General features: G+C 37.1%; 1 protein-coding gene across 1 annotated transcript; it reads right to left on the reverse strand.

The window, feature by feature from the left end:
- Positions 1 to 2,634: 2,634 nt before the first annotated feature.
- On the reverse strand, positions 2,635 to 4,558 carry LOC113640076 (vitelline membrane outer layer protein 1 homolog). Its single transcript, XM_027142421.2, has 5 exons — positions 4,283 to 4,558; positions 3,907 to 4,034; positions 3,460 to 3,573; positions 3,036 to 3,217; positions 2,635 to 2,878 (listed from the first exon to the last, which is right to left on the reverse strand). The coding sequence occupies exons 1-4, from the start codon at positions 4,472 to 4,474 to the stop codon at positions 3,037 to 3,039; spliced, it is 615 nt and encodes a 204-aa protein (XP_026998222.2). The 5' UTR covers positions 4,475 to 4,558; the 3' UTR covers positions 2,635 to 2,878; position 3,036.
- Between the last annotated feature and the right edge of the window lie 9,735 nt (positions 4,559 to 14,293).

Genomic DNA, 14,293 nt, shown 5'->3' on the forward strand with positions numbered 1-14,293 from the left:
TTGATTGGTGAATGAGGAACAGGTGGTGCTGATTAGTACTCAGGGGAATGTGAATGCTGGTGAGTGAGAGAAGGACCTGGTGACTCTGTGACAACAGGTAAAATACCAGTGAATGTTACTGCAAAAGAACACAAATATGAAAAAGAGAAACTGATTGTTATAACGATTAACAGTATATTAATGGTCTAGGGAATTGAAGGAAATATATAGTATCAGATTTTAATTTTGAATTAAAATAGTTATCTGAAAACTTAGAATTTAAGATTTGTTAGTGGGCTCAGTCTTTTAGAGCCTGCTGAAGTGTTAATTCTAACAAGGAATTGTTCTTATTCTGTTTGATTATACCCTTAGTGGAATCTCCTGTAAGTCGATAGTACTTTCTTGACATTTCCATGATTTAATTTTCCATGTATATTGCAAGACTATCTATGTACTAGTTTGTATGTCTTAACAAAAAGAAGTTCCATAGCTACTAACTTATTCGTTCAATACTAAGCATGCACATATGAAAAAGACAACATATTTTCGGTCTCTATGGTTAATTCTCCGCTGACCAGCAGAGGGAGTCCTTCTGCACCTTCTTCATCTGTTGATGGTTTCATTTCCCCTTCACTATGCTCATGTTTTGTGTGTTCACATGTTTCAGTGCTTCACTGTTTCGTCATCAACATGTTGTCGATGCCATATTTGTTATTACATTGGTTTCCTTAGAGTTAGGAGTCAAACTCTCTAACCATTAGGTCACGACTTCCCCTTGGCCCGAGAAGCCTGGGAGAGACAACATTCGGCTTTCCGGAAATTGGTTGAATTTATCAGGGACATGCAGGCCAGAATTGACCAGGTTGGTCAAATCATCAGAGTATATTGACTCAACCCAATGAAAGCAACAGAGGGCCTACAATCGCCATGCACAGCCCCGAGAGTTTCAGCTGGATGGTCAAGTTATGCACCTTGTCCCACACACAGCATGCAAGTTCCTGGCCAAGTGGTAGGGACCCTACATGGTCCATGAGAGAGTGGAACCTTAAAATTACTGTTTCCAGCAGCCAGTTAAGCAGACAGACACGCATCTTTACCATATAAAAATTCTGAAAATCCAAACTGCCCTCAGTACCGCCGGTGGCCACTGCCAATGCCGGATTCTTTCATTAGGCCTCTATGGATATCCACCGCCTCATGGATATCGTCCTCTCGCCCTACTGGCCCTTTGAAGCAGCCTATCTGGATGAAGTCATCATCCACTCTTTCACATGGGTTGACCAACTATACCACCTCAGGGAGGTTCTGGGAGGCTTCTGGAAATGCAGAATTACAGAAAATGTCATCTGGGGCTGTCCGAGACCACAGTAGAAAAAGTTATAGGCCACCTACTTTGCTATGGATGAAGACAGCTAGAGACTTGAGCAAGGAAAGGCTGCAGGCCCTGATGGTATTACTCCCAGGGTTCTTGTCCCAGTAGTCCCAGTAGTTGTACTACTCAGCTATCTGGTATCCTGATGTACATCTACAACCTATGTCTGATGCAGGAAAGGAAACTGATGGTATAGAAAGCATTTTATCTATTACCAAAGTTTTTTCCTTTGCACCAGGGGCTAGAATAACCTGCCAGTGCCCCTTCATTAGATCAAGTGGCAAAAAAATCTGTGTAAACATTAATAATACATATAAATACACAATTCAAAATTAGTGAACTAAAAATAAAATACTGAACTAAATACATTTGTAGTAAGAAAAGTGAAATACATTCAATTAAATATTTAAGTTTACTGCTCTGTTGTCTCTATAAATAAACACTAAGCAGGTGAACTTGAACCTCAGTTCATTTAAACCTAGATATTGTTTTAAAGAAGTGACAGAACAGTAAGATGGAAGCCTAACCTGTAGGATGGTTATTTTCATTTGTACAATTCAACTTCAGATTAGTCAGCAAATGTCCATAAATATGTTAAACAAGAAATCTTTTCACATGTATCGTGTTTATACATAATGCCATGTTAAGATCATCTCATGACATAATGTATAAACACGTTTTTGGTATTAAGATTGTACCTGCCCATGATCTTATCTAAGGAATTATTTCCTAATAGATAAACAAACTAGTTGGCATTTTAAAGCACCACTTTTCTAACAGATTGTGAGGAAACTGAAACTAAAATTCCATTCATTTGAATACACTCAAAATGGTCTCACCAACAAAGTTTATATTAACAAGAATATGAATAAAGCAGTAAATAACTTATTTTAAATCTTGTATTTAACTCTGTGTGAAAGCAACAAAATATTTTCTTTTCATCGTAACTTTTATTTTTACTGTGGTATTTGTACATTATCTACTTGTGCCATTAGCTAATTGATGAAAGCAATGAAAGAAAAGAATAAAGAAACATATATTGGATATTAAGATTCTTAAGGTAGAAAATTGGTAGCGGCCTTTTGAAAATGTGAAATTAAAAAAATTTACAAATTTGTTCATTACTGCATTTTGTAATTAAACATTTAATTTACATAAATTTTTAAATCATTAGAAGAAAAGTATATTTTAAACAATCTTACCCCTTACAATATTTCAAAATATTATTTAAGCTGTTTATCAAGGGCAATAAATGTTTCAAATAAAAACTACAAAAACAGAAATTGAGCTGTGGATCATTTTATTTCATTAAGTAATTCAAAACTGATTTTCACTTAAAGTACAGGCAAAGGATAACAAATAAGACAAAATCATCAGTTAGTACATTTCTGTAATTAGTGACAGATTGATGAGTTATTATTATACATATAATTCACTCAGATATACGATTTCATGAGAAATAAAGAGATTTTGATTCTTTGTTAAATGTAGTTGTCTTCACTCATGTTCTTGTCATGTCAATTCTTGCTGTAAGACAGAAACAAATATCAAAATGAGACCAAAAAAAGAGTTTTTTAGTGTTTAAATCATCTTTAGTGTACACCATTTCCTTTTTATGCCTTTATGCTTTCTGAATAAAAGTGCAATGTCATTCCTTTTGTGATCCAGGTTTGGTAAAACGTACCTTAGTAGCAACAACTGAATTTCACATCATTAAGACTGGTGTCATCTCCTGGGCCCTGAGGCGATTCCACTTTTGTTTGGATACCACAAATCCCAGTTCCACCACAAAGCAAGCTCCAGGAACCCCAGCTACCCCAGCTCATACCACTGCCTTCCAACACAGAGCCCGTGGAGCATTTGAACCTGGAATTTCAGGTTTGAGAAACATTCCCTGTTATCTTTTCTAGTCAAATTGTTCCGTCAAGCAAAGTTATAAAAACCTCCCAACTTTGATCATATCTTGTTAATAATTACTGAATAATCCAATTAAGATTATAGTAACAGATCAAAAGATTTTTAAATATCAGCTTTATCAAAAGTGTCATGTTATGTATCTTATTTTTGTGATAATATTGTATATGTGTTTTTTGTGAGTTACTAATTACCTTATGTTGTTAGCTGCAGTATCATCTTTCAATCCCTGTTTACCCTCTACTCGCAGCTGGAAAGCTTTCAGTACTCCACTGGGGCACCAAAGAGGCGATGACCAAGACCCCCAGCTATAAAAAACAATTAATAATACTTATTGCCACTACTATTACTACTACTACAAATAATATTGATCATAATAACAACAATAATAATAATAATAATAATAATAATAATAATAATAATAATAATAATAATCATCATCATCATCATCATCATCATCATCTATATTATAATTATTGTTGTTGTTTTAAACACCTCCAAAACACTTACAGACCAACTTACATTTAAATGATTTAAATCATGACATATGGTTTTCTATTTCTAATTCTCACACTGAATAATCTTTAGGTTCTGTATCTATATGTAATATTCAGTACATATTGTATGCCTTTTTCTTTTACCTTCCTACAGCAGATCTGATAGTTGTGAAGCCCCCAACAATACCAGTAGAGCCAATGGGTTTAGAGCAGTGAAGAGCAATTCCATTTAGGGCTGTGTCATCTGACCAAATTCCCCGATATGACTCAACCTGAAAAACAAACAAGCATAAAATTGCTTTAGTAATAAATATTTTTTGTTGAGTAAATTTATTTACAGGGTCATTTAAACTGCACCTTTGAACAAAAGTACACAATTATATGTTATGTTTGTTACATTTTGTGGCCAACTGGAATCATTCAGTTCCCCTTCATCTCTGACTCTGACTTCACAATTTACTGTATTTCACTTGTACAAATATAGATCATTTTAGTTACACCACAAATAAGCTGTACTTACCCTGAGGCTAAAGCCTGTAGCATAGGTGCCTGTAGGACACTTCTCTGAAATTCCCCATGTTCCCCAGATCTGTCCGTTCATAACAGAGATCAAACTGGGAAACGGCCCAACAATTCTGCTTTGTGTATCATTGACACTTGCACACTCCCCGAAGGAAAGCATGAGCAGAGGCAAAACAAGCACAAGATACATTCTTTTGGATACAGCTGAAACTAAAGTGAAACTGTTATCAGGTAATCAGAATGATTCTCCCTGTAAAAGTGCTTATACTGACAGCAGATCCTTTGGTATTTATATACTCTAACCGATCAGTGCCAGCCCACAAAAGGTGGGCTGGTTCATTCAGATCAACGGGTTTAAGTTGAATAGTTCAATTCTTTTTTAAGTGGCTCTAAGAGTGTCTGTATAAGTGTGTACATGGTGCCCAGTGAAGGACCGGCATACAATAGTTTGTTTCACTATAAATAAATAGATATGGAATCAAGTATTGCAAAAATGTGTGTGTGTGTGTGTGTGTGTGTGTGTGTGTGTGTGTGTGTGTGTGTGTGTGTGTGTGTGTATGTGTGTGTTTGTGTGTGTGTGTGTGTGTGTGTGTGTGTGTGTGTGTGTGTGTGTGTGTGTGTGTGTGTGTGTGTGTGTGATGTTAATTATGTTTATTAGTAACAGATGCAGCATGTGTTGGTTGCCAGCACACAGACTTAATTGTACGGTATTGTGTAAAACTTGATCTTTAAATGTTAAATCACTGCTTGCTTACATCACACTTGATGTACAGTACAGACCAAAAGTTTGGACACACCACCTTTTCAACAGGACAATGACCCCAAACACACCTCCAGGCTGTGTAAGGGCTATTTGACCATGAAGGAGAGTGATGGGGTGCTGCGCCAGATGACCTGGGGTCTCATCTATAAAGCGTGCGTACGCACAAAACGGGGCTGGAAACGTGCGTACGCCAGTTTTCGCGCAAAGGTTGTGATCTATAAAAAACAAACTTGAAGGGAAAATGTGCGCAGCTTTAAGCAAACTTTGAGACGTGCGTACGCACATTCTGGAGACAAAGGGAATTGGCGACACAGATGGTGAGGTCGTGAACTGAAGTTAGATTGTAGAAAATTCATGTGAGAAGAACGATTATAAGAATTAATTAATTAATGACATTTAATTTTCACTCCATTTCATGCGTTATATCCACATTATCATGAAGATTAAATCCAACAGCGTTATTTGTGCCGATTGTTTTAGGCTATATACATCTAGTAATATCCAAACGTAATTCAAAATGTATTAAAAATAAAATAATAATGATACTAATCAGCGCTACTCTGTCCAGGGTGTATCCTGCCTTGATGCCCAATGACGCCTGAGGATAGGTACAGGCTCCCCGTGACCAGAGTAGTTCGGATAAGCGGTAGAAGATGAATGAATGAATGAATAATCAGCGCTGCCTTACAGCCACATTGTCCACAACGGGAGCGCAGGAGGAGATGGCATGACTACATGTCATACAGAATAGCATGAAATAACCATTTATTAGAGAACTGCAGAATATTTTCCTTAATGTACATATACCATAAAATGTCAAAGTCTGCAAAGTCTGCAGTCATGAAGCACAATCGCTACTCATCATCGTTCCTAACTATTACGGTGTTCATTACAAAACCGTCATGAAGAAGCATGTCATGAAGTGTTCACTATAACATTTTCATCTTAAATTTTTGCCCACAAATTAATTCTGTGATTTTGTCAAGGTGTTAATGATCAGTCTAATTGCTAGAAACATATAAATCCTCCGGTGACCCGGGTATGTAATGCTTCATGATGGCACTGATTGCCAATGGCAAAATAAGGAGAGAACGAGTTTTCAGGGACCATGATGATTTCCTGGCCCATGAAGATGACTGGCTAATAAGCCGATTTAGATTCCCTAGAGCTGTGCTCTTAAATATATGTGTTGAATTGGGTCCAGTATTAGAGAGGGCAACACGCCGGAAACATGCCATCCCAGTCCAAATACAAGTCCTCGCCATTCTGGGGTTCTTGGTAACCGGCTGTTTCAAGCGGGAATTGGCAGACAGGTAAATTATTTATATAAAAAAAAAACTATGTGATCCTCAACTTTGTGTCTAAACATTTTCATGTATGAAATAATTATATTGGAATCTATCATCTCACCCTATAGGTCTGGTATATCACAGCCGTCCCTGAGTGCCATAATATCTTTCGTTTGGAATGGTATACTTTAATATGGGTAGTCGGTACATCAGGTTCCCCTACACTGAGCGAGAACAGGCTGAAATTAAAATGAAATTTTGCAGCAATGTCTGGTTTCCCAAATGTAATCGGCGCAATTGACTGCGCTCATGTTGCTATAAGGGCACCATCTGAAAATGAATTTGCTTATGTTAACAGAAAGCATGTGCATTCTATTAATGTGCAAATCGTATGTGACTCCAACATGACCCTCACAAACATTGTGGCAGGCTGGCCTTGTTCAACACATGATTCCTTTATCTTGAAAATGTAACAATTTTGTTTTTAATATAATTATAACAATGTTGCTTTTATATATATATATATATATATATATATATATATATATATATATATAAAATATAATTATGACCTGCAGGCGACAGTGGCTACCCCCTGAGATGCTGGCTCCTCACCCCATTTTTAAACACGCAGAGCGCAGAGGAAACTTATTATAACGAGGTCCACTCTTGTGCCCGCGCAGTGATTTGCATTGACTATTTATGGTTAAAAATGGGCATGTGCAGGGCAGGATTTGAGGCTGGTTCACGTACGCACATCTGCGGGTGATATGTGATTTATAAAGGGAACATTGTTTACAGGTGTTCGTACGCACGGTTTTATAAATCGGAATTTTTTTTGGCGTACGCCATTTTTGGCTTTTGGGTGTATGTAAACTTTTAGTAGGGATCCTACGTACAGTTTTATAAATGAGACCCCTGAACCCAATCGAGATGGTTTGGGGTGAGCTGGACCGCAGAGTGAAGGCAACAAGTGCCAACAAGTGCTAAGCGTCTCTGGGAACTCCTTCAAGACTGTTGGGAGACCATTTCAGGTGACTACCTCTTGAAGCTCATCAAGAGAATGCCAAGAGTGTGCAAAGCAGTAATCAAAGCAAAAGGTGGCTACTTTGAAGAACCTAGAATATGACATATTTTCAGTTGTTTCACACTTTTTGTTATGTACGTATATAATTCCACATGTGTTAATTCATAGTTTTGATGCCTTCAGTGTGAATCTACAATTTTCATAGTCATGAAAATAAATGTCCAAATATATATATAGCTAATTGATGAAAGCAAAGTAAGAAAAGAATATGAAGAAATAGATATTGGATTCACATTGGATGAGTTAATTTTTTTAGATTTTGTCTCCTCACACACTGTACATTTGCAGTTAAACTAATAATGAAACACACAATATTAGGCAGGTGAGTTTAATGTTATGGCTTTCACAGGTAGATTGAGAATATAAAGAGCCACATTTCTGTCAGCATTGCATGGAAACAGAATCTCAAAATGTATTTCCTAAATGTAGTTAAACTTGTTCCATCTTATGTTAGGATTACAGGTAGCCCTAAACAACAGAAGCATACAAAAGATTTGTTTCCTGATAGACGTCAGCCTCTGCCGTTTCCTCTACCTACCTAAACATTATAGCAGACAATATAAAATGACAAAATAAATTAAAAATTATCTGGTTTTAACATAAAACATTACATGCATGATTGAGACCCATTGAAGTGATTAGTGTTCATCAAAAAAACTATTTTTTCCAGTCAATATAAATGAAGCAGTTTGTATTTGTCGGGCTGTTTGCTTTTATAATAAACTTAACTAGGGTTGTAACACATTGCCTCTCTCCTGCCAACCTTGAATCCTAGCATTAATGTGGATGTTACTTTGACAAATAGAACATATCTAAACCTGGCTGCAGACTAAGAACCCCATAATTAATTATGAATGCATTCACATCTCACGTTGGGACTGTGTTAATATTTCAGAGTTAGATTCACTGCAACACTTCATTCAGATCAACAATTTCATCTCCTCGTAGATCACTTGATGTAGTTAACGTGTTCTTCTTAGACTTTTAACTAGAGCTACCTGAACTGAATATAAGTTTAATCCAACTGCAGTAACGACAACTACAGTAACTACGACTACTGTAACACTCACGACTCACAAACAGTTTAAAATGTAACAATGTCACAGTAAAGCGAACAAAACCACGCTACCTTTGGTTATTGTTTAAAACTTTACAGAGCCATGATGCGTTGGTCCCTTTACACTATCTCCAGTTTCAGTTACTTTAGAAACTTTTTGTAACATTGGTTTTGGGTTTTCAAATCTTCTCCCTGCACTTGAATCCTCTGCATTATCTTTCAATGCACGTTACACTTTTTAGTAATAATTCAGCTGCCACAATGCATCGGGCTGATTTAGTTACATCTGAATCTTTACAGAAGGATAAGATAAGATAAGATAAGATAAGATAAGATAAGATAAGATAAGATTTACCTTTATTTTTCCCTCAGTGGAGAATTTCCTATGTTACAGCAGCAAAAATATGTAGAAACATAGTACAATTATATACAGGACAGTGTTTAATATAAAATAAAAGTAGCAACAATACAGTACATTTGCAGTTAAACTAATAATGAAACTTACACAATATTAGGCAGGTGATTTTAATGTTATGGCTGATCAGTGTACCGTACGTTCATTCCCAGAAATGCCCTGAGAGAAAACAGATAATTGTTTTCATAGTGAGCATTAATTCTTTCTGCAATCTTTCACAGGTAGATTGAGAATATAAAGAGCCACATTTCTGTCAGCATTGCGTGGAAACAGAAACTCAAAATGTATTTCCTCAAATGTAGTTAAACTTGTTCCATCTTATGTTAAGATTACAGGTAGCCCTTATCAACAGAAGCATACAAAAGATTTGTTTCCTGATAGATGTCAGCCTCTGCCGTTTCCTCTACCTACCTAAACGTTGTAGTTGACCATGTACAGTAAAATGACAAAATAAATGAAAAAGTATCTGGTTTTAACATAAAACATTACATGCATGATCGAGACCCATTGAAGTGATTAGTGTTCATCAAAAAACAAATTTTACAGTCAACATAAATGAAGCATTTTGTGTTTGTCGGGTTGTTTGCTTTTATAATAAACTTTACTATATAACACATTGCCTCTCTCCTGCCAACCTTGAATCCTAGCATTAATGTGGATGTTACTTTGACACCTAGAACATATCTAAACCTGGCTGCAGACATAACTTAATCCTCAGGACAGCCAAGCAAAATCAAGCATTTGTACAATTTAGCCTAACATTAGTCAGCAAATGATCATAAATATATGTTAAACAAATAGTCTTTTCACATGTATTGTGTTTATACATAATGCTGTGTTAAAATAAGTAAGTGCATTTACAGTGTTAAAATACTGTAAGTGCATTTTTATTGCTGTGTGACAGTTATTCATCACTCCTGGCATTATTATTTGACTGAGTAGATCCCAGAACAAAATTAAGAGCAATCTCGGTATTCACTGTTGTGATTTTATGAATGCATTCTTACAATGTAAGAATCGTATCATGGCCTAAATTTCTTTCCATCTCAAGTTGGGACTGTGTTAATATTTCAGAGTTAGATTCACTGCAACACTTCATTCAGATCAACACTTTCATCTCCTCGTAGATCACTTGATTTAGTTAACATGTTCTTCCTAAACTTTTAACTAGAGCTACCTGAACTGAATATAAGTTTAACTTGCTTTTTTAACTATTATAAAAGCAAACAACCCGACAAGTGCATTGATGAAATTAACAGTTGGATGCGTCAAAACTTCCTCCAGTTAAACAAAGACAAAACCGAAGTCATTGTATTCGGAAATAAAGATGAAACTCTCAAGGTTAACACACAACTTGACTCTAGGGGTCTAAAGACACAAAATAAAGTCAGAAATCTTGGTGTAATTTTAGAGTCTGACCTTAATTTCAGTAGTCATGTGAAAGCGATAAGCAAATCAGCTTACTACCATCTCAGAAATATAGCCAGAATTAGATGTTTTGTCTCAAAACAGGACTTGTTCATGCTTTCATCACCAGCAGGGTGGATTATTGCAATGGACTTCTTTCTGGGATCCCCAAAAAGACCATTAGACAGCTGCAGCTCATACAGAACGCTGCTGCCAGAATTCTGACCAGAACCAAAAAATCTGAGCACATCACTCCAGTCCTCAGGTCCTTACACTGGCTTCCACTTACATTTAGAATAGATTTTAAAGTATTGTTACTGGTTTATAAAGCACTTCATGGCTTAGGACCGAAATACATTACAAATATGCTGATTGAATATAAACCAAGCAGACTACTCAGATCATTAGGATCAGGTCAGTTAGAGATACCAAGGGTTAACTCAAAACAAAGTGCGTCAGCATTTATTTATTACGCCACCTATAGCTGGAATCAGCTTCCAGATGAGATCAGATGTGCTTCAACAGTAGACACTTTTAAATCAAGATTAAAAGTGTCTTGATTTAGACACTTTTAAATCAAGATTAAAAACACATCTGTTTAACTCTGCATTTACTGAATGAGCGCTGTGCTGCTTCACACTGACTGCACTTTTTATCCAAATCACTTTTACTCCTGTTTTATTCTTTTTAACATATTTTAAACTGTTTTTATTAAAATCACATTTATTTTCCTTAATTGTTATTTGTTTTTGTTATGATTTTATCGTGTTTCTTATTTTTCATATATATTTCTTTTTCTCTTTTATAAACTGTTTTCTAATTTCCATGTAAAGCACTTTGAATGACCTCTGTGTATGAAATGTGCTATACAAATAAACTTGCCTTGCCTTTCCTTGCCTTTAATCCAACTACAGTAACGACAACTACAGTAACTACGACTACTGTAATACTCACAACTCACAAACAGTTTAAAATGTAACAATGTCACAGTAAAGCGATAGTGGTAATACCACTGGAAATGTTTTCAGTTGTTGGTCTTTTTAGGCCTCATTGTGAACACATTATATTACTCACAATGGATTGAATGTAGTCTTGCATTGTCATACAGCAATAAAAATGCAGAGTTTAGCAACCACTTTTGGACATGGTTTTAGACACTTTTTGAGTCATATAAAAGGACACAGTGACAGTGTTGTGTCCCTAAAACTGTTTTGGGGGAATGCTGGTGTTTTGTCTCTCTCTCTCTCTCTCTCTCTCTCTCTCTCTCTCTCTCTCTCTCTCTCTCTCTCTCTCTCTCTCTCTCTCTCCCTCTCTCTCTCTCTCGTTTCTCACTCTTAGACACTTCCGGGATTACTGATTGAATCCTCCTTCGGCTTGACCAATCTGCAGCCGGCGGGTATGAAAGCACCAGGAAAAGAAGCGACGAGAGACCCTTCCGCTTTGCCTTTTGTTGTTGTTGCCACGTTATTCCGGGTGTATGCTAATTCGACAAAGGATTTTTTTTTTTTTGACTCAGTTTGTCCTAGAGATGAGTGTTTGTAAGATCACTCTTGTAACTCACTGACAACGGTTACATATACTAGATATACATTATATCACATTTTATACTATGTATATATATATATATATATATATATATATATATATATATATATATATATATATATAAATTCAACAAAACGGATCATTTATTAATAATCATTTGTTATTGTCATAACTATCTCTTAGCGAATCATTTATATTATAGTGGTTAACGCTCTGAGTTAAACAAATTTTAAGCCCCAGCAATGCCAAGCTGCCACTGTTGGGCCCTTAACCATGACAATTAACCCTCACTGCTCCAGAGGTGCTGTATCTTGGCTGACAATCCACTCTGACCCCAACCACCAAAGTTGGGATATGCAAAGAAAGAATTTCACTGTGCCGTAATGTATGGGTGATAAAAAAACACTTGAGCCACCATTGCCACACATTAGAAAAAAAGGAATTTGAGTATGTTTTATGATTATAAAAGATCATTAGCTTCAAAAATGCTGACTTACCACCTATATCTGTTGCATCCAAACTATTTTAACAAGTCTTTCTTAACTATCCTACCCTTTGGTTGAATCAGCGTTACATTAACTTATCATGTAGATTTGAAGAGAGCAACAGTGTAGACTTCAGAAACAAAACTTTGACAAAGGGTATTGTCTAATTTAATTGCCTTTCTGAACATAAAAAAGTGGCAGTCGAAGGCGGGGGCCTCGGCGACCCAATCCCCAGACACAGAATCTGGTGCGGGAGGTTGAGAGATACCGACTAGATATAGTTGGGCTTGTCGGAACTTAGAGCCCGCCTCCAAGCTGACATATCACAAGGGTGATTTATACTTATAACTGTAACTGTATTGTCAACTACTTTAACCAAATCCTTCTAATTATACTATAATCAAAGTTGTGGAAATAGTGAGAAAACTCCTCAGACCTGGATGAGAATGAGCAAAAACTTCTTTATTGTAGACAATCAGTCATCCATTCCATTGAGCTCAGAGAAAACAAAATCACTAAGTCAAAAAGGCACAACTGAAAAACCCAGATGGAGCATTCACTTGTCACCAAAAACTTCTCTCTGGCAAAACAAAAGTTAAAGTATCAAAAGAAAATGAAGGAGCTGCAGCATCCAAAAAATGGTTTCACCGTCCAAGCTACCCCACGAAAAACACTCTCAACTTCCCCTCCAAATTTTCCTCAATATATACCCTGGCGCTGCTAAGCGCCTCCTATTTTTGATCCCTCCTACTCTGAGACAGGTTCCCATTATGTTTCAAGTTGTTCTCTGGGGCTCCGCCTAATCATTTACATGCTTCTTCCAAAATCCCCTTATTTCCCCGAATTACCTCATACGCCCCTTCAGTGACTTCATATCCTGCCTTTCTGAATTCCCCTTACTTTCCAGAATCATCACCTGACCCTTGCTCATATACCCTTATATGGATTTTCCTCCTTTCTCGATTTCCTATTATTTTCAGCCTTTTTCGTCATTGTATTAAAAAAATATGCTCAAGAGAGCTTTACTTCCTTGTTGTTATCACATTTGTTGCTCAGCCTTTTATGACAGACACTTCGTGGACTTATCTTCTCCTCAGCTACAATGAGTAAGTTTGCTTCATTTCTGCTCTTACTATTCTACTTGATTATATGTTTAAATGATTATATGGTATTTAACTGACAAATTCTACTTGGTTATATTATATTGCTTTGCTGCTGTTGCTAAGCTTTGCTATGACTGTGTATATTGCTGGAGCCCTTAATGCTGACTCTTTCTTAAACTTTGTTAAACTTTTGACCTTTATTATGATCTCAGCCTGGCCTTCAGACTGGGCTTGCGCAATGCATTCCTTAAGCCTTAGTTCCTTTATCTTATCAGGGCTACTCCTCTTTCCTCTTAGGTTCTCAGCCTCAGGGTCAGCCAATTCGTCCTGGTCACACCATCTGGATTTCTCGGTCTACTCCCTACAGTAGGCCAGTTCCTGCTGAGGTCAAGGCCAGTTATCGCCCCTATCAGCTGCGTCATCTGCTCTGCTCTTTCCTGGAGCGCCTGTCCTCCCCTACACTCCCAGATCACCCTCTCTTGCCTTTTAACATCGTGCAGGCGCCTTTGACTCGCTCTTCTTCTAATCAAACACCTCTGCCTCCTATCCTGGTGGATCAACGGACACAAACAGATGGTTGTCCTCATGCTGAACCCTGTTGCCCTAGGCTGACAACTCCTACCTCTCCTCCGCGTATCTCTTCTCCTCCCATTGCTTATATTCGTCCCCTGGCAGCTCCTACCTCTCCTCCTCGTGTCTCATCTCCTCATTTTGGTTACATTCCCTCTCTCTATCCTAGTTTGGCTTCTTCTCCCTCTAACTCTGAGCCTGGCTCCCCAGGCTTTGTTCCTTCTTCCCCTTCTCCTAGGCCTGGATCCCCAGACTATACTCCCACTTCTCCCAGGCCTGATAGATCTG

Source organism: Tachysurus fulvidraco, chromosome 21, assembly GCF_022655615.1.
Source record: "Tachysurus fulvidraco isolate hzauxx_2018 chromosome 21, HZAU_PFXX_2.0, whole genome shotgun sequence".
Taxonomy (NCBI): Eukaryota; Metazoa; Chordata; class Actinopteri; order Siluriformes; family Bagridae; genus Tachysurus; species Tachysurus fulvidraco.